At 39.2% G+C, this 21709-nt stretch overlaps 1 protein-coding gene across 2 annotated transcripts in view; it reads right to left on the minus strand.

The window, feature by feature from the left end:
- ZNF704 (zinc finger protein 704) overlaps window positions 1-21709 on the minus strand; it is an 84923-nt gene that overhangs the window by 21277 nt on the left and 41937 nt on the right. For both annotated transcript variants that reach the window (XM_014870725.2, XM_088176686.1), the window contains exon 3: window positions 1436-1539. In XM_014870725.2, the coding sequence (XP_014726211.2) occupies window positions 1436-1539 (104 nt within the window). The remainder of the gene's footprint in view (window positions 1-1435; window positions 1540-21709) is intronic.

Below are 21709 nucleotides of genomic sequence, written 5' to 3' on the forward strand. Positions count from 1 at the left end.
AGTTTACATGGGTGATCATTTCCAGGAATTCCAGCATGGATCTGACTTTAATATTATTGCTATTGTTATTTTTTTTTTACTTCTAAGCAAAATTCCATTTGTTTTAACAAATGGTCCTTTAATTATACTGCTACTTATTTCCCTTTTTTGGAAAAGCGTGTAGAAAAAACTAATCACTAATATATTTGTTGCTTGTATTACTAGGATCAGAGCCTAGCCTTGCAACACTAAATAAGTTTTAAATTATCAAGACTTTACACTTCCATTCAAGTCTTTAGTAAAACTTAACTAAGGCAAAACTAAGATATTCAGGGAGAAGGTGCCCAAAACTAGCTTCAAAAACTTGTGACTACTGAAAACACGTGAATTACTTTTTCAGGCTAGTCTTCCCAGATTTTGGGAAACAAGCAGACAAGCTATATGAAGAAATATCAAAGAGCACTCAGACTATGGTAAGAAATATCAAAGGCAGCTAAACAGCCATCATTTGCCTATTAGCAATTCAAAAGGGCTTGTTTGGAAGATCTTTCCAAACAGCTGCAGCTAATGTGCACTGCTGCTCCTGACCAGTCTAAGGTGGCAGATATTGCTTCACCTGCAGTAGAGCAGCTCCCCAAGACAGGATGCAGCAGGGGACACGTCTGTGCCTTGGCCACACCAAATCCCTGCCTGCCACATCAAGCACAGATCCATCTTCAGCTGTGGTTTTGTCTATGAGCTGAGCAGCTGGAGAGCAGGTGTGCTTTTACCCTTCTGCTGACCTTTCCCAGGGGCTGGCAACATCCTGTCCTGAGGCTGAGTCACCAGGGATGTCAATGCCTGAGGTTTCCCAGGGCTCCTCAGAGCACTGGCACTCCAATAAACACTTTTGCCTTTCAACGCTGGAAAGCACATGAACAAAGGCCATGGGTGTTCATGGCCAGAATTCCAACTAAAGCCTTATTGTGGCTTTAGGTAAAATCTGATCTCATTTCCATGGAGTGGATGACAAGAACAACTGCTATCATGTTTCCTGGATGTGGCACTCAGGACATGGTTTAGAGGTGAACATGGTGGTGGTGCCAGGCTGATAGTTGAACTTTGTGATCTTAGAGGTCTTTCCCAATCCTAACCATTCTACAATTCTAGGACTTTGCAAATGCAAACAAACTCTTTGAAAAATTGTTTCAGTGAGGTCAAGAGACTTTTTGAAGTGCTCATATCCCATTTATGGAATGACCATCTCCCATTTCATAAACGAGAGCTGCTCTATAGTTAAAGAAAACATTTCTTTTCATATCTGCCCATGCTGCACCAAGGACACAGTATGATCCCCAACATACCAGAAGACAGCCACTCAGCATTTGTACTCCACCACGGCCACACTCCTGGAAATAAGCTGCCCAATAAAGGGCCCTGGCACCCCTTCCCACAGCCCCTGGCTCCAAAGGCTTACCATTGGGTCGGACAGGAGGGCTGCGGACCAAAGGGCTGGTGGATAAACTGGTGAGTACCATGGCTGCTGTTACTTTATCCATGTCCAGTTCTTCTGAAGATTTCCTGAAACACAGTGAGTGGGAGGCAGGAAACACATCAACAAATATTTAACGTTTTTTAGTGTGGATTTGTTTTTTGTTTTTTTCTAATACCAGTACAAATCCTAAGCCAGCTCAGCACAGTAACAAAAGCAAGCTGCTGCACAGAGTTCTCCAAGCATTGGTCTTCTGGCAACCTGAGCACATCAAGAGGCTTCTATAAGCAAACTAACTCCGTGTAAATAAGAAAAGAAGTGGGAAAAGAGACTACATCTTTGTATAAAATTTTCAGCATGCTGTGACTCTCTATAACTTTAACTTTGTTCCTTTTTAATTTTTCAGGATTTCAGCTATTCATATTCTTAGAGCTAAGTGTGCTCTTAAGCTGGTTTTCTTGGACTAACACATGCAGATGCAAAATTGGGTGAGATTACTAGCAACAATAACACCGTACATTACTCTCTGTAGGGAAAAGAAAAACCACGAACTGGAACTAAGGGATGTGTGTTTGTTGCTTCTGCTTAACACTATTAACATTCCTATACTCTCTCCAAAAGTCTGATCCTAAATTTTTCTTGGTCAGATTAAAAACCAAATATTTAAATTAACTAGGAAACTGGCATAAAAATGGTGCAGGAGGAGTAGGAGGGAAGGGGAGAGAAAGGGAGAGAGGGAGAGGGAAAGGGAGAGGGAGGTTGTTTTGCAGGTGTGATGGGTGCCTGAACTAGCATGATGGCACAGGGGCCCACTGCTGCCTCAGCCTGGTCTTGCTGGGAACCTGTGTAATTCAGAGGAGAGGACATGGAGAAGGGGTAATAATGGAAAGGAGAGAGGCCAGCTTTCCAGGGAAAGGAAGAGAAGATTTGGACAATGGCAAATGCCACAAGGAACCAGGATTCAGTGATCTCTTGTTCAGGGAGTCATGGAGTTTTATTTAGGCCATGGAGGAAATTTTTTTTTGTCAGTAAAAATTATACTCTGTCTTTTTAACTCAACAGTAACTCTTTCACAATGTGAAATTTTTGAGAAGTCAATGCACCAAAATAAAACTACCAAACCCACTATATTCAGCAGACTTCAGCTTTCCATTCTTGTGGGTTGGAAATCCTTGTGGGATTTCCACCTTGTGGGTGGAATCAAAGCAGATCATTTTTTGAAAACGTTTGCTTTTCAAACATATGACTGATCATCCAAAAATCATCTTCTCAATTCCTAGAGATCAAGTTAATTTAATTCTTACAAAAGGACACTTCCTCTCCCCAGTCCCCTTTTCCTGTATTCTGCTTTCTGGTCTTTCTTGGATGTATCTCTCTGCCTTGCCAGGAGCTCTACTGAACAGATCAGGTTGAGTCTAATTTAAAGCCCAAGATAAGAAGTGGTCAGATACCTGCTGTTTCCCATCAGCTGTTGTTCAGTAAGTCACCAAGAGGAACAGGATGTGCTGCGTGCACTCCCTTTTCTGGAATCCTATCTCACCCATCAGGTGGAAGGTTCATTAACTGGAAAGTATACTACAGTCAAAGGCTCTTGGTATTTTAGTGAGCAAACCTTGAACTTGCCCATGGAATGGTTCACAGCTGCTTTCTGGCTGATGCAAGGACCCACACATGCTGATGAACACTTTCCCACACCACACAGCAGCTTAACTCTCACAACTTTTTGCAACACGTCAGTGCCTGGAACTGAAACACTGATGATGGTTCCTGCTGTGTTCTGATTATACCAGTAGAAATACTTCTTTCCTCCAGCCAAGGCTTCTGCAAAGAGCACAGCAGCCATATGGTCATCATCAAGCACTGGAAAGGTCTTGGATATCTGCTATAATCAGATGAATCCTGAATCTGTCACCCATTAGCTCCTCATGCCTGCAGAAGTGTGTTTCACTCAGAATACCAAATTCCTCTGGGCTCAGAAGATCCTTCCTCGGAGTTAACATGGAGATGCTAGACTTTCTTAAGACCAACACTGCCAGATGATTTTCCAATTACCTAATATCCCGGTATGAAAATCTGTTAATGAAAATAGTTTCTGAGAAGGCTTCACCTGCTCTGTAGCCCGCTCTTGCCAGACTACACCAACGGTCCTTGTGACTATCCAGTTGTGAATAAACCACTATTATCTGCATTTCTGCAACATATGAGGACAAAATGAGCAAAAATTCCTGATAAGATGGAGAAGCTGATCTCTAGTGTTTGCAACCAGCCTTCCAATAACCAGCCTTCTTCTGTGTGTGGCAACAGGATTAACACATTGCCATCCAGCCCCTGCAGAACTGCAAAATCACACTACATGAGCTGTTTCAAGTGTTTGCCAATTTGGTGTCAAGATGTCAGAGTACAGACTCAGAGCTACTCCCAAAGTTTCCCTAAGCAGTTTCTTCTAGTTCTGATTTTTCTCTCCCCTCTACAATGATAAGCACTACTGTTCTAAAAATCTAACCCTTGCTCCAAATAATTTTACAATGTCCCAAATTTGTCAGCATTGGCATCTGTGCCGAAGGTGAAAGCTTTCAAAAGCAGGCAAAGAATAGGAATAATCATGAGAATCCTTGCCATTTCCAGCCATGCTAAACCACACTCTTGCAATTACTGGAACCGTTTTTTCTTCCTGATATAATTCAACAGGCTAACAGCCCAAATAAAACAAAGTTTGGACTTTTTCTCTGCCCATTTTGAGTGACAGTAATTTTTACTATCTACTGCTCCTCAACTGCATCCAGCAAACAAGAACACTCTGCTCATACTTCCCAGAGGAATTTAACCAGCTACAAGTGCTGGCTTATGTGACTCTGTTCCATTTTTACAGTTTGGCTCATAAATGTAAACACACATATTTCATATATCACTCAGCCAGTACTGCAGAAGCAGCAGCAGCAGCCTTTGAGATACAGGCAAGGCATAAAACTGAAGACAGCAACCACTTAAGCCATCTGCATTTAGTCAGCATCACATGTGAGTTGATGCCTTAAGACTGAGTGCCTCAGTACTTTCCAGCTTTCTCTGCTGGAAAGCTGAACCTGCACACAGCTGTTCAACACTATTTGGACTCAGAGAGGAGAATAACTTGTTTGTTATGCATCAATTGTTCCCAAAAATTTATCCCACCATTGCTAAGGCGATTTTCTGTGGACTGAAATCATAAGCCCTGATGTTACTGTTACCAGGTGTAATGAAATTTAAACCAGTTGTAAGATCATCTACTACATCAACTATGAAGATTTCTTTTTTCTCTAACCTCACATCCCAGTCTACAAATGCCACCTCCCAACTTCTGGATGGACGTATTTGTGTCAGCCCAGGCTGCATATGAGAACCAAGAAGTTTTGGATCCTCTCTTTCCAAGTGTTTGTAAATCCAAAGACATGAAACAGCCAGCCAGCCTGGCAATTAAAAGTGTCCTTTTCTTTACCAGTCAAGGCTCATCAGACTTGGTTACTACATTTACTTCTGATCAATCATTTCCTTGATTTTGCAGATGAATTTATTGCTTTTTTGATAATAATTTATCAGTGTTAACCAACCAGTCAAAGCCCTATAGAAGGAAAGGCAGGGTTTAAGCTCCAATAAATGAGAAAAAGAGGGTCCAAGACAAGTCCAAGGCCAGGCAAATGTTCCAAATCAATGCAATGACCAATCTCCTACTGTCCCATTTCTTCTGCAAGCTCCTGGCCACTGTTACCTTCAAACTCTCTACCAAGTATTATTCCCATCTGGACACATCTATACGACTGTTCTATTCTTCTTCTATTTTTTAGGACTTGCTCTCAAATAAATCTTTAAAAATACAAATTTTATTATAGTTTTTAAGTCTTTAGACTACTCTTTATTACTTGACTGGCTTAGATTAAAAAGGATGCAGTCCTTCCTCTTGGAAAGACTGCATTTTAAGTCAGTACTTTACCCAGGCATATTTTAAGGGTATTGGAGAATATTCTTAGAGCAGAGAAAGTGGTAGTGGTAGCAAGTGCTGTTGATAAAATTGACCTTATTGAAGAGCACAACCAAGTTTACTTGAAGGAAAAAAAAAAAATCATTTTCCCTTGACACAACTGCAAAGCTTTCAGTTAGTTCCCAGAGCAGAAACCTCTGACCCCAGTCCAGCAATGCTGAACCCATGGCACTGCTTCGCTGTGCTGCAAGGGCTCTCACACACTCCAGAGCTGCCCCAGCACAGCCTGAGTGTGGGCCAGGTAGAGCTTCCTCACCAGGGCTCTACTCCCATTGAAAGACGAGAGGAACAGCAGCATCCTGCAGCTGGCAGGACCAGGCTGCAAGGGGAAGAAACTGCAGCACCAGGAGAAGAGCCCCGGGAAGGGGAAACGGATTGGTAAGTGCAATTACTTCAAGTGGATATTGGCTACAAAAGTTGATGGTCACAGAACCAAGCTTCTTCTCCAGAATCACATATCCCTGCTTTCCAGCATTGTTGAGCCTGCCTTTCCTTATCCTACTTTATAAACAATAACCACCTGAAGCCTATAGGCCCTAAACATTCAGATTTACTAAAAGGCTTACATTTTCCTTTGTTTTAGAGGAGTCATGTGCTTATCTGTTTCTTACTGCCATCCTCACCAGAGGGACACAATAAAAAAAATGAATTAACTAGGATTGATAAGAAGAGAAGCAGTCACGCACAAAAATGCTGTTATTCCATGTTAACTGTCTACTGTCCTCCACACAAAATTCAGCTTATGATAGTGGCTCACAAAACATCTGGACCTTTTGTAAGAAGTACCATATAAATATGTGTGCATTAATAAGCTATAACTGGGACAAAATGACACTACATTTAAATTGCTCTCTCCCTCCCATACTGACATGTGCTAAATTCTCATAAAGAGACCTCTGAAACCTGAGGCTGATCATTTGACTACAGCCACATCACATTGATAATGTCACACTGAGCACTGCATCAACACTGATAAACATGTTGTTAGAAGCTTTCAACACCAAAAAAAAGATTAATCATAAAATGAATCATTGTAATCAGTGTACTAGTAGTAACAGAAGGACTTCTGAAGTAAAAATCCTGAATTATATTTTGCAGGTAAAATAAAAATATTTTAGTTTTATTCAATTCACCATTAAAGGCAAAAACAACATCCTAACAAAGAACTAGAAAGAAAATCCATGTACATGGCTGTGACTCCATGTATCTAAAGCACTACAACCACTCTTCTATAATAAGTAAAGATCTACATCATGCTACAAAATATTCTTAGTCCATACAATACTTTGCATTTGCCATAATACTTGATTACCATCTACAAACTCAAAATACTGAGAGTACAGAAAAATTATCTTGCGTCTTGTTCTTGTGTGTGGTTGCTAATTATAGAGATTAAAAATCACTCACTTGGCAAACACAAAACCAAAAATTACAGGGAGAATGACCCATACAAATAGTCCAAGGTCTTCAGCATTCTTTAAAAAAAAAGTAAAAGCCGTAACTTTCACAATAAAGCAAAAAGCAAAGTGAAATCTTTCCAAATATTGCATTAAATCAGCATAGTACTAGAATGATATATCTCAGAACGTTGAGAACACTGCTATTTACACATTTAAAAAGAGAACTGGTGTTTGATATTTAAAAGAGAGATACAATAATAATGCAGTAATTAGAAGTTAGGAATTTCTGCCTTTGCTCATTGTGGTCAAACATAAAATCAACGTTTTCCATGCTAACTTTATATTTGCAGACTAATTCACATGCAAAATGAAGGGTCTTTCTTTGCTTTTGCTGTCCTTGTTATACACAAGCAATTTTTTTTATACTGACAGTGACTAGAATTAATTAAGATGAAAATACAAATATAGGAACTTTTTCTTCTAAAAAAACATATACACCTGAACTTCTCAAAGGAAAAAAGAAAAATGCATCAAAGTTCTCCATCTCCTCCTGACCAAACTAACGGATTTTGTGGTTCAGTTATTCAAAGGGTCTTTAGAAGTCTGGCTGGTGTTTTAGAGCCTGAGAGCACTTGACAGAGTCCTCAGTAACTGAGACACTGACTTTCTGTTTGCACTGTAATGGCTTAAAGACAATAAAAAGTCTGCACATCAGTCCTAAGAGATGGGAGGCATTCACAGAGTGGTTTTCAACATCCTGGAATAGAAAATACAGTTTTACAGAGCTGAAGAGAAAGTGGTGTGTAACACAGGCAGATTTCTAAAAGTCTTTTTATTTCAACCTGTATCTAGCACTGCTCCACAAAGAATGGACCTGTTTTTACAAACACATATTTCTCTATTATCTCTATTTTCTCTAAAACCACTAAAAGTTGACAGAAGAGAATCTATTCATTTTTACCATCATTCTGTATATGCAGATATCCAAGAAATTGCAGTATTTGGTTCCAAAGGTTGGCTGATGTACTCTCCCACACACAGGGCTCTCCCTTGTCTCTCCTCTGCTGCTCCAGCCACGTCCTCAAGCTAGATGGCTTCCCAAGCCAGGTGTGTCCCCAGGAGCACCTGAAGCACCCTTTCCCAGTGCCCTCTCTTCCCTGTGGAGGTTCAATCCAGTGATGATACCCTGGGGGCTATGGAGGCTACCACCACACCAGGCCCCTCCAGGAGTGCTGGCAAAGCTGCGCCAGCAATAAAAAGGATGTCAAATTTACTGTGATTTCTGTTGTCTGATGTAAACACATCCCATGGACACACTCTGCCCCTGCTGCCCCCCCTGCCACCCTCCTGCTCCCCTAGTGGCAGGAATAGCTGTTTTGCCCCCTAAGGCTCCCCAGAAAAATTCGCTTAAGTTTTGCAGAACAGATGGAAAATGCCTTTTTCATAGAAACCTTTTTATTACTGCTTTTTGAGGAACTTGTCTGACTTCCTTAAAGATAACTGAAATTTCAAACCTATCCATATGGAAACAGGATTGAACTCTAGATCTTGCTATCTGATTTACAAAATATGGGATACCGCGTGCTGTGAGTGGGGCAGGAGAGGATGGGTAGTAAAACACTGCTCTCATTATTGGCTGGTGATAACATCTCCAGTTTTAAATGCTCTGTATAAACGGGAACAGTGAGGCAAGCCAAATTCCACACTGGGAGATAAGCTGCAGTTTACAGGAACAATTTATTCTATATATTGGAAAAATTGATCCAATGAATAATTTTTACTTTTCAGAACAGCTGCAACCTATCAGGAAGGCTTATCTGGTGAAGAGCCCTTGGGGCAATGACTAAAGCTGAAGTAGGAGTATGACAGAGAAATTGTCTGCTTCAAAACAGAGCAATCAAATAAAGGGTAATCTCTTGACAGATTATGAGTGCAAAGCAAAAATTAAATTAAGAAAGGAATAACAGAACCCTGCAGAAAATGGTTATCCCTTATGGTCATCCACAAATCTTGAGGATTTTTGGGGAAGATTTTCTGTTCCATTTTTTCTACTTTAAAGGCCACTTACTGATGCAACAAATAATTCTGTCTGCACACCAACTCTCAATAGTGCCCTGAAGCAATAGACCAGTTATTCCAAATTTTATCCAAAATATTCATGTTCCATCCCTTTCCCGCCTTTGCCTTATGCTACTGTTCTAGCTTGTTCACAGGTACATCCCCACTCATAAATGAGATCACTTTGACAGGGTACTGTTTACAGAAAGAAAACTTCACACTTCTGATGCTTTCCTTAGGGAAAGGGGCTGGACCACTTGCTCAATGCAATACAAATTACCACGCTGAACATGAAAAAAGATGGAGAAGTAACAAAAAAGAAAGTCCATAAATCTTCCTTAATTTTTGAGAAGAACGATTAGCTGAAGATATCCTTAGAGCAGATGCTACAGGATGTCTTTCCAAAGTAAGAGAAAATGCAAGGTCAAAAATGTTTTGCTTTTCCTTCTTTCCCCCATACCAATTGCAAACAGCATGATTTCCACACTGTATGAATGTCTAATATTCCCAAAATATGTTTTATAATATTACTGCATATATACAGTCCTAATGCACATACATGGTAATTTGTTTAGCACAATTTGTCACTAAGAAGTTGCGGTAAGTCAAGTTTAAAGTAATATTTAACTTTTTTTCTGCCACACATTAATTTTTCCTAATAAAATATACATTGATGAAACATTTGAAAAAATCTGCAAGTCCTCATCTCACCAAATCAAAGCACCACAGGCATGTTTGTTCTGTTGCTACATACATCTACTAATGTGAACAAGATGGCAAAGCACTTTGCTGAAATAAGTCAGTCTCAAATATGACCCAAGGGTCAGTTTCTCTTTATTTTTAATAGTTACATGTCATTCTTTCTACACTTTCCAATTATTTGGAAATTATTATTTTTTTTCAAGCAAGAAGCAAAGAGGATTGTAAATAAAAAGCCACTGACTCTGGACAATGTTGGCCAGAGCTGCCAGCACTGCTGAAAGAGATCTGAAGACTCCAGGGAAGAAACACCTCTGAGAGGATCCTCTGCTTCCTGCCAAAGTGAGATTGTATATCCCAAAAAGTGGAACCATTAAGCTGTTGTTTCTATGGCATGCACAAGCCAAAAGGTCATGGCGCTGTAAACTGTCTTCCAGGGGTTTCTTTGCTATTGCAGCCATTCAGGAGACATGTGCTAGAGTTCACCTCACAACTGGCTGGATTTCTGTCCTTCTCCATCCATTAGAAACCTGCTTCAGAACAGGGAAGGCTGAGTTAGCTCATCTTGCCCTCTCCAGTCCTGACTTCCCTTCATCTCCTGTCCCTGGACCAGTTCTGCAGGGCTATACAGACTACAGTACCTGTGATAGCTAATTCAAAGCTATTTTGTCTATGCACATATTCAAAGAGAGCATCCAGGTACCTCTCAGAGAACCTCTCAGATGGGTTCTCTTTCCATTTCCCTGATCATCCTACAAGTCTGTGCTCATCTCTTGTAATAAAGAGTACATCCATCACGAGCAAAGCTGCTCCAAGTGTTGTTAAGACGGTTGTGTAAACATCTTCTACAAGAACACTGATATTTATCTCTCTGTTCCTGTTGATATCTATGATTTGACTCAAAAGGATAGCACAGTAAGGAACAGTAGAACCCCACTGCTGTTCTCTTCATTGCTTGCTTACAACTAATGAAGTTAGAATTATTTGGTGCTAATGAACTTTTTTGTTTTGAACAGGTGATGAAAATATTTCCTTCTAAATACAGTAACATACACAACTGACATTTATCTTTACATCCAGAATAATTACAGGCCAGATTTTAATGCTTTTCCTTTCGTGGTTTTAATTTTCCCAGGAAAGATCATTATTGTCATAGTAGCACTTCCAGATACTTTACAGATAAAGCAGTAGGATGTACGGTACAAATACCAGTAACACACAAACTCTCATACTTTATATGTAGGACTCTACAGACCACTTGGTCCAGTAATCTGCAGCCAGCAGAGACTGTGTCAAAGGAAGATGCAATAGGGACATTCCCACAACTGATGGATCATCCTATCCCATAATCTACAAATTTCCTTACACTCTGTGACCAGATTAAAAAAGCACAAAAAAACCCATTCTAGATACTTCAATATGTCTGCTATCAGCTATGGCTCTTCTTTTATCAGCTATACTCTTCTCTTCCTCATTTTCTCCCTCCTCTGTACATTGTCCTCATGTCTGGGCTTCAGTCAGGTTCCAGGGCAGGGATCAGAGAAATCTAGTTACATTATTCAAAGAGACAGATACTACCTTGTAGTCGGTTTGATTTAGTTACTTCTGCGACTGTTCTGTTGTTTTCAAGCTACCAGACATGGAGAGAAGAAGCTCCAAGCTCATCATTACTTTATTTGCTATGACATCACCTCCTATCAACTTACTTTTTGATATGAGCATATCCAGGAACTTCATTTCTTTACATCAAGCTCCTTCCATGGTTATCAAGCCACAGTTCAGGATGCACCCCAAAGCTGAGATGTGAAGGTGTTTCAGAATGCAAATGTCTCAGTCAGCCAGAGATCTGATTGATGTACTTTATAGCAACCCACAGCTCCTCCGAATTACACATGAGAAATACAAGGTGAAGCCCCCCAGGCTATTCCAGTGTCAAGAAACTGCCTTCATCAATTTTATGCCATGATGACTCAAAGGACAAGCTGATGTTCTAACAACACACTGGCAATGTGTTGAAGAGCTAAAGAAGGCCTGAGTCCTTCTGTTTTAGGAAAGAAAGTGTTAGATTACAAACTGAAATAGATATCACCACATTAAAAATCCACTGTGCAGTAAGCATCACCATCTTGAACACACTCTATACCACATAAACTTGTTTTGGGTGACACATACCTTACCACTAGGTCTTTCAGATTTTTCAGAGAGGTTGCTTTTTAAAAAAAAAAAAATCTTACAATTACAGATCAGAGGTTTCTGTTGTTTCCTTAGCACCTGAAATTTCAACAGGACATTCTGAACTGTGAAGTATTGCCACCAGATAATCTTCAGGCCTAACCAACAGTGTTTTTAACAAGGGCATTTGACTTTGAAACAATTAGTGCACCATCTCTTCACTGAACCATCTCTTATAAAGAAGAAATACATCAAATCAAACATCCATCTTTCTTCTTGATTTTTAAGCAACTTTTCAAACCTTTCAAAGGTCCAAAACAATTTGATTTCTCCTAAAGGAGCCAAATACAACCTCGTAGATAGCCATCTCCTCATCCCATGACTTAAACTTTTGCTGAACCGATTAAGAACTAAAGATACGTTAAAAAATATGGATATGAAAACAGACACTACAAAACAACAAGATTTAAGTACATGAATGGAGAGTAAGGAAATGCCACTGAAGCTTCTGGGCAGAGTAGGACCTATCAGACACGAACTAAAGGTGCCTGACACTACACATCCATGTTAAAGCATCACTAAGGTTGCCAGCTTTCTGTGGCTGAGCAAGCCACCTGCACAGCTGGTGTGTGGAGGAGTCGGGGCTCTTGAAGTGCAGTCCCCTGCATGTACAGTGTACAGCACGTGCATGTGACTGCCAAAGAAATCCCAGGCAGGAATAACTGCACCAAAATTTATGTATTTACATACAGCAGAGTAATATCAACAAGAAAATGAGACAGTATGGACCATCTAGACTACCTATTCTAGACAGCAGCCAGTGTTCACTGATAGCAAGTATTAGAGTCCATGACCATATATATTTTTTCACCACTCAACACTAATTACTGCACTGAAGATGCTCCTCCTTAACAACCCCACTGAAGATGAGTTTAAAATAATCTCATGGAGAAAGCCCCTCCTTAATCTGTAAAAAATTAAAATCATTTCTGTATTTTCCAGCTCAGGATGTTCTCTTAGGGTACAATTTTCTAACTGATGGATGTTTGAAAGTAGCAGTGGTGGCAGATTTAGTCACTATTTTTTTCATTCATGTAGTATTGTTAAGTGTCCAGCATCCCAAATAATGAGAGTTAAAAACCCCAACACTAGACCTAGAGCTTTGCTTTTAAACAATACCATGGGAACGAGTTCCAGTGTGAAAAAGGCTATCTCACACATACATCTGGTGATGGATGTTGCAGCTGGGAATGAACATTCTTGCTGCAATAGCATGAACTGAAAACGTTTGTCATGGCAGGAAAAACAGTACCACACAAACCACTACTTTGCATTACACTGCACTAAGGCCATCAAGCAAGATGTCACAGTTCACTTAAACTATGTGACATTATACTATCTACATCAGACCTTCAGACCTACCTTAAATTAAATAAGCATTTCACTTTTTACCCCACCACCATTTAAAGTAGATTTATTCACATAAACAGTTCTAGCACCCAAAAACCAGTAGTATGAGTGCTGTTTCATGACAATTATGGACACACACTGGTCTCTCTTTAAAGCTACTGGAAGTCACTTAGTCCTTCATGAAATTTCTTATCTCTGGTTTCTCATCTTTGATTCCCTTCTTTGAGGAAAGTGAAAACATTGCCCTTTCTAGACAGAGATGTCAATGACAAAATAAACCAAACCAACCAACAAACCAACCAACCAAAAGTTTATCATAGAATGGACTAGGAAGGAACCCTAAAGATCATCTAGTTCCAGTGCCTTTGCCATGGGGCATCTTTCACTAGACCAGGCTGCTCAGAGCTATGTTGGTTATGTTTTTAAAACACATGTAACGATCCTGGTGGAACAAATTGGACCTGAAGTTAGAATCTGAGACCCTGTAACAATACCAAATCATTAAAAAATAAAGGTTGCATAGTCAAGCAGAGAGTGGAAAATACATAATTTGAGAGCAGAGGAAGGTTGATATTCAATAAACCTTCAATACACAAAACACCTTCCAAAGTGGTAGAGGATGCAGAAAAAGCTGGAGGCAGCAATTACCATATATGGTTCTACTGGGATAGTAGGACATTAGGGCGAAACTAGTCTGTAAATTATTGCCTTCCCTGTCATTTGTTTCCAAGCAGTTTACCTATGATCTTTAATACCGTTATAGGAAATAACCAAAATACATATTTGCATTTAGAGTGAAATAAAGGCAGAGCTTCATAAACAATCTGGAGATACAAAAATAAATATGGATTAAGAAGTCCTATGAAACTTTATTTTGATAAAGCATTGTAAGTATACAAGATGGTCAATTTAGATGGAATGAAACTGAAGGGAGGTATCAGGAATATTTATAAGTACTCCAGATCTAAATGTTTTTCAAAGACGCTTTTAACATTAAACATTCATTGTGCTATAAAATATGTTTGCTTTATGAGTCCAGGGTTTTCTGTTGTGTTTTTGTTTGCTTTTTAATTACTTGAATGCTTTGTATTGAAAATAATGAAACCACTGACATAATATGTGGTATCTGAAGAATGCATCTGGCTTAACTCTGCCGTCATCTTTAGTGTTCTTGTTCTGAATTCAACCTTTTTTTCATTATAAGAAACTACCAAAAACTGTGGCCTGCAGATATCAAAGGGAAATTGAGAATACACCACCCAGCCTCTGGCTTGTTCCCCAGTTTGTTCTGCTAGACAGAAACACTTCCTTGGCAACGTATGTATTTGTGTTAGAAGCTGTTTATAAAGCCACAATACAGCAATGCTGTGCAGACTCAGTTGCTGAACACGTTCCTGTAGTTTTCAAATCAGGTAGCAAAATCTGCTCACCACTGCTTTTTTTCATTATTGTTTTTGTCTAGGAAAAAACTGCTCCTACAAATATTACAAGCAATAATTACATGACATAAAACAGTCAGTCATTTATTGGGGTCTGGTATTATGCTCATGTCATCCATTCTCAGACTTCCAAAAAGTTACTCTTGCTGCTGAGAGAAGCACAACAATAATTGTAACAATCACCAAAAGAAATCACACAAAAAATTATCTTCGTTAGCATCTTCATCACTTTCCATTCTGCTCTGTGCAAGCAGTATTCTCTATTAATCTACAGATGCATGTTGTAAAAATCTACCAAAGCCTTACTTAAATCTCCATGTTACAGTTCATACTACAAACCTTATTTCTGTTCCCATCTATCAAATATATTACAGACTTTATTGACAAGAAGGCATCATTTTCCATTATAGAATTAAATTCTCCTCTTGCTCTCAGAACAAGTAGATACTTTCCCAGTATGAGTCAAAGTACAATATTTTCCATCTTTTTTTCTATTTTTATACAATTTGCAATGGTCTAACGGTCTAGTTTCTTTGTCTTCAGATCACAAATGTAGAAGTAGCTAAGCATGTGGAATGTTCCACACTAATGAATTAGAGTATTTATAGTCAGAGAGGCATTGACATTTAAACTTTTAGCTAAAATTATTTAAGGAAGTCTCTCTGCAAACAACAACAGCACCTCTTTCTTCATAACAGAGTCTCAGAGGATCACTGTTATTAGTTTACTCTTAAAATTATACCTGCGAGAAACACAGGCTTGGAAAGCTGGGAGAACAGCAAATGCAGCCACATCCCGCTCTGCACACTGTCAGACTGTCCACAGATACCACAAACTCAAACATGCTCGTCTCTCATCTCAGTCCCTCTGTGATGCTCTGTTCCAGTCTTTCTGCACTACATTTTCTTCCTGACACCAGACTTCCCCTAGTATGTCTGTCTATTCCAACAACCATCAAAGAATTTTAGAGAGAAAAAAACTCCTAAGATTTAATGAAAATTCTATAGTTAAGGTATATAAAGACATTAACAAACGAATAAATCTTTTCCTAGAGATTTAAAGATAAAATGAGAAGCTAGCCTGTAAGCAGCTGGCAGTCAGGTTTTGGTGCCTGCTTAACATCTGCTTTCATCAAGTCCTCTCTGCAGTCCTGGACAGCCATAGCCTTCTCCTCGCTGCTCTCTGAGGAGCCCCCAGTTAGTGTGTTAGCTACTTTGGACAAAAGAGACATGGCCTTCATGGAGAATGAGTTACTTCTTCAGGAGTCACTGAAAGCAGCATTCACCTGACAGCAGATTTTAACACAATACAAACATGAGCACTTCCAAAGGGGATTACATTACCCCCCTGTAGATACACTGTATTTTGTGCAAGCTGGAGCACTGCAGCTATACACTGCCTTTGCAGAACACTACAGCATTCTGAAAATTTACCAGTTTTACTAAAAGAATAAACGATCTTGAGAACATCCATCATTTCTGATTGTTTTTCCCCACAGAAAATGAAGGTGATTGAATTTGTACTTTCTTCACCGCAATCTCAATAGAGATGTAAAAACTGCAAAGCAACTGCAACTCTCCGGTGGAGCTGATAGCAGCCTCATCTCTACCATCACCCTTTGGCTTTTAAAAATAGATAAACCATATTATTTCTCTCTTACTTCCCTTCAACAATCTTTTCTTACACACACACAGTCTTGACTCTTCCCCAACCAAGCACAACTCGGCAGGTCACTAACTCCCCTGGCTAGCCTAAGGTAATTTTTGCCTTATTTAATTTCCAGCACAAAGTCCTCATATAACTTGCCATCAAGGAAAGGATGTAAAAAGAAAACTACTCCTGAATGCCCAGTATGATCTACCCGACTCGAGTCACTATGGAGAAGTGTCTGACAACTTGCCCAGCAAAGGGCTCCTCCCCTGGGCAGTGGGAATTGCTTTCTATCCTTTATGTGGATTTAGTAGGATTTTGCTATTTGCACTGCAGACCTAAGCAGATGAGGAAATTCAGGCCAGCATCTTTCTTTAGAGCATGCTGGGAGTAAGGAAGCCCAAGCGATACCAAGTGTATCTTAGTAGGGTGTTTCCTTTTTTCAAATAAAGATGATGATACTCTTACAGCCCTGATCATTGTGGCTGCAGCTTCAGTAATAGGTCCAACTCATCCCTTGTTCTGCATTGTCACAAAGGTACTGATCTCAGACAGCACACACAGAGCCCTTCCTAAAATATCTGTATGCTTCAGGCATTACTCCATAGAGACAAAACAATTAAAGCTGCTTGACTTGGAACTTTGAGAACCACGAGTCTTGAAACTTAGCCAACTAAAACAGATTAAAACCATAGCTGTGACAGTTTGGCAAAAAAAAAAAAATTGGCATTTCTGTGCTTCAGGGATGACTGCTAACCATGAAGAAATACAAAGCAGAGCCATTGACTACAACAACCGGACATTTTTACTCATGTTGTGACAACACACACGATCAAACTGGGGCAAAATGGGAACAAAAAAAAGAGCACATGTGCATGTGCACAAAAAACTAAGAAAGTACAATGTTATGACTCAAATTTTTTGTTGTTGCTGTTCTGCATTTCATATGCCATCCTCCTGTGTAAAACCTTATAGTCGAATTTTTTTGTTCTCTGATTACATATAAAATAAGATAAAGAATCATACACCCGATGTATATTTGCCCTTCACTTTAAAGGAAAACCTTAAAAATATAAGCACTAACTTATAAAGCCAGAAAAAAAATCATAGTCATGTGTTTATGTCTGTACATGATCCAGAAATGGATTTCCTAACAAAAGATATTCAGATATAAACAGCAATATGCAGAGCATGATAAATTACTTTGAAGCAAGCATCTGTAATAACATAGCCTCCAAAGAACATTTCACAAGAAAAAGTATTATTAAAACAATAACACATGCTTTCAGACTGATTTCTCTTGGTCTCAGTTTGCAACCAGGGACTTGTTTTGAAGATGTGAAGATAAACTCAAGGGCAGATTCAGCTTGTGACGGTTTCTGTCCGCCTGCTCTCCTGCCTGCCCTCCCTGCTCACTGCTGTGCTGAAGGGATGCTCTGTCACAAGGGATACATCAACCAGCTGACCAGCAAGGCTGTTATGCAACGTGTCCATCTGTGGTTCCTCTGCTGGCATTGACTGCTCGCCTCAGGAAAGCCAAGAGTGTCAGCAGCCTTGCTTTGTAAAGACTCTCCTTGTTCTTTAAATAACTCCAAGGATGACGTTTGTGTGACTCCTCGCTGCCATACCTGGCTCATGAAGAGCAGTGCAGGAAGTCCTGGCAGTACAACACCGATTGCATTGCCCCTGGGACTGCAGTACTGGGAACTGGGAAAATCCTGACTTTCCAAAACAGAAACCCAGCAAAAAACCCACAACATTCAACAGAACAGGAGGTGAAAATGCAACAGCTTCATCCTTGAGCATTTTATCTTACCTGACTCTTCATGCAGGCAGATATCTGATGACCAAGCATATTTCTGGCTGAGCTCAGACCCAGCTCAGGAGGAGAAAGAACAAGAGAAAGCTGCTCGCTCCTGCTCCCACTGCTCTGTCAGTGGCCCAAGCATGGCAGCATTGGAATGTGTAAGACTCCCACTGGTTTGAACTGGTCTGGTTTCTGTATTTCTGCCCAGATAATGGAACTGCTGGTAACTGCAAAGATTTGTCCCCAGTTTAGTGGTGTGTAGATAAAACACACTCCTAAGTTACACCTACACTTTAGTCAAAGGTGAATAATTAAAACCCAAAGATTTTCAACTGGATAGTGCTGGGTGCAAACACAGTCAAATCAAAATAAGAAAGAAAAAGCTTTAGCCAACTTCCATAATTCACACCTTCCTTCAGCATACCGCATTCCCAAACAACACACCCAAGAGAAATTTAAGTATCTACCTATTAATGAGAGAAGAGACAACTGTACCATAAAACTACAGCAGATAGACGTTATTTTGGTATCCAGACTCAAAAGGACCATGTCTGAACCATCTTAATCACTTGATGGTGGATGTACTATCAAAAATATTATATTTTCAAAATACTTAATGAAAATCTAAAGCAAAATAGAACTTAATTGCTGCATGTGTGTACACACTCATTCTTCTTCTAAAATAACCAGTGATTTGGGACATACAACTGAGCACAACTTTGTAAGGGCCAGTTTTTCAGTAAAGTCTTAAGGTGAAAACTTCCCCAAAAAAACGTTAAAAAAACAAAACCAAAACGTCATTGCAATCAGTTGTTGCAATCAGACAATGGGATGAATACAGCTGCTTCACGCATCACTCTTAAATCACAGAAGGCAGAAGTAAAGCTGGCTTCACATTTCAGCCTAGAGGGCTGAATTTGAGTTATTCAGGGAAACCCAAATGTCTTGCACAATTCTGCTGTGGCCTTATTGTCGTGGTGAACAGCCAAGATTCCAGATCGATTGAATGCAGTAATCAAAAAAGCAATCACAGCCTTCGTTTTTGACTAATCTCCCAATTTTTTATTCCTCAAGAATAAGCAGTTTCTTTCTCAGTTGATTTTTTTTAAAAAAAATACCATTTTTGAAAGAATCAAAGAAGATTCACTAGAATCAGAGAATATGCAACTTCAGAAGTTGCCTTCACATAAACTTTCAGAAGTAACTTAAGTTTAGAGTAAAATACAGCAAGTAAAGGCTGTATTCTCACTAAATATAACATGGAACTATACTTCTTTAATGTGTGTAAAACGTTCTCTAACACTGCAAAATGTTTGCAAAAGTAATATCCAGTATTTCTGCGTTGTTATGTGTGGGCTGGAGGTTATTACAATATCAGTCAAGAAAAAACAGCATTTGCTTCAAAAACTGGTAGAAAAGAAACTGCTATTAAGAGAGAGACTTTATCTAATGATTTCTGGCAAGGATCTGCATAACGTCTGTTCCCAAAGCTAAATCACAGAGACAAAATCTGTGGGGTCAGTATTTATTTTTGTTAACTTAAGCCTCACTTGAGCTTCAACTTGTATGAACAGAAATCTGTAAAAAACAAACATTTAGAGAAGCTTTTTTGCAGCCAAAATTTTAACTGTACTTTAAATTTCAACTCTGGAGTATCCATTTTCCCAACTTTTTTTTTTTTTTTGTCAAGTTTTTGTGAGATGAAAATCATGCATCTTAGACGATGACACTGCATAGCCACACGTACAGTCCAGAGGATTTCAGAACATTTACTGATTGCATTCTTCACATTAGCCTGGGGGGAGAAATCAGTAGGTGAAATTTTGTTTCAGTAGCCCATAGTCCTCCATATGAAAGAAAAAACAGACATGATAAAAGGGGTATTCTTTTTGGCCCCCATACTTGCACTTAATAAATATTTCATTAAGTTATATGTTGCCTTTTTCTTCTCTTAGTTAGAATGTAGTTTGACAAGAGAAGTTTAACAAGATGAACCTCAGCTTGCTAATATGGAATGGTAATTGATTGCATAATGCTTTTTAGAATTCATTTATAGCGGGAACAAGAATATAGTTATTGGTGGAAAGTGTAAATAAATACCTGCTCCACTCAGAAATCAGCTGACAGCCCTGGTGACCTGCTGCTTGATTTAATTTCCATTAATTTTCCACTGGAGAAACTCCCAGCAGGGAACACAAAAGATTCAATAAGAAGTTCCTACAAATATTTGGCTTCTTTACCCAAGCAATTCTTTTTCCTGTGCTGTTTTTAAGTTAAATATGCTAAAATCAATGTTTCTGCACATGACTGGCTATTCCAAACCTCGCAGAAACAACTAACACACAAGGTACCAGCAGCGTACTGCATGAAATGCTCCAAGAAGTCCCCAAATTAAAATTAAAAAAAAGGTCAGCTAATGAAAACTATGTATTTTCTTCAAGTTGTCATAAATATCAAGGATCTAATCCTGTAAAATTTAGTTTACACCAGGAATTCTACCAAAATTAATCTTCTTTTTTCCCCTCTAAAACAGAACCTCCATCAACCCAGAAAACGCCTGTTTGGCATTTATTATAGGATTAAAATGTATTGGTATTACGACTTAAGCCCTATAAAAGGGAGTTTGATGAATTACTTCAAATTTATTTATTTATTTATCTATTTAGGTAAATTAAATGTGGAATTAAGCAACAGCTGAGTGGATAAATTGCCATGCATTTCTAAACCAGGAGAAAATGCTCCCATTAATTTAAAACACCATTCTGCAAACCGAGTACTAGAAATGGTCATATGCAAATGTGCACGTCAGGTCACTCTGAAACAGTCATTTTCAATATGGGAGCTCCTGAAAGAATAACTAAACAGGAGCACAAATTCAAATACAACTGTACAATAACATTTTTTTTTTTTTTATTTTGTATACACTCACAAACACAGAAGTCAGCTCCAAGTTAGCAAGCCAAGGTTCCCAATTAAGATGTTTGGTGCTGAGAGAAGGCAGTACAACAACACCATTGCTTTCCATTAACATGACAGCTCAGGATTAGGCCCAGGCAAGGGCCACTGGGTATGATGCCAGCAGATGAAGTTCAAACTTGTGTCCCTTATCTTCAGACAAAGCTCTTACAACTGCAGGAATCTGGAAATCTCAGATGCATCTCAGGAAATCAAAACCCAGCCCTGAATTTAAAAACTGCACCCTGCTGAGTTTGTTAATAGATGAAACCAAGTGGTAGTTTCCCTTCTTCCACCTTCAAACCCATCTTCTCCCATTACACCTATAGGCAGCAGTATCTTAAAAAATACAGCAAAACTCAGGAAAAATATTCAGATGGCTTTGGTAACAAATCTAGGACATCCATGCCTGTGTTTAAGCTTTTAAATGTAGTAAAATATTGCCTCCAGCTCGATTATTTTGCTTCCTGGGTACAAAAAGGGTATAGTTGAGAGCACTGATTATTCTCCCTCTCCTGCAAGCCACATGCAATCACACTTGATTTGTAGTTTCCGTATGCTTAACTACTATAATTGAAGGATGCTTTTTAGTCACAGTTCTGACGACAATTTGTATCTTTTATCAAGGCTAGCAGGAAAGCAGCACCACCTCTCCCT

This window comes from Sturnus vulgaris, chromosome 1, assembly GCF_052056855.1.
Source record: "Sturnus vulgaris isolate bStuVul1 chromosome 1, bStuVul1.hap1, whole genome shotgun sequence".
NCBI classification, from domain to species: domain Eukaryota; kingdom Metazoa; phylum Chordata; class Aves; order Passeriformes; family Sturnidae; genus Sturnus; species Sturnus vulgaris.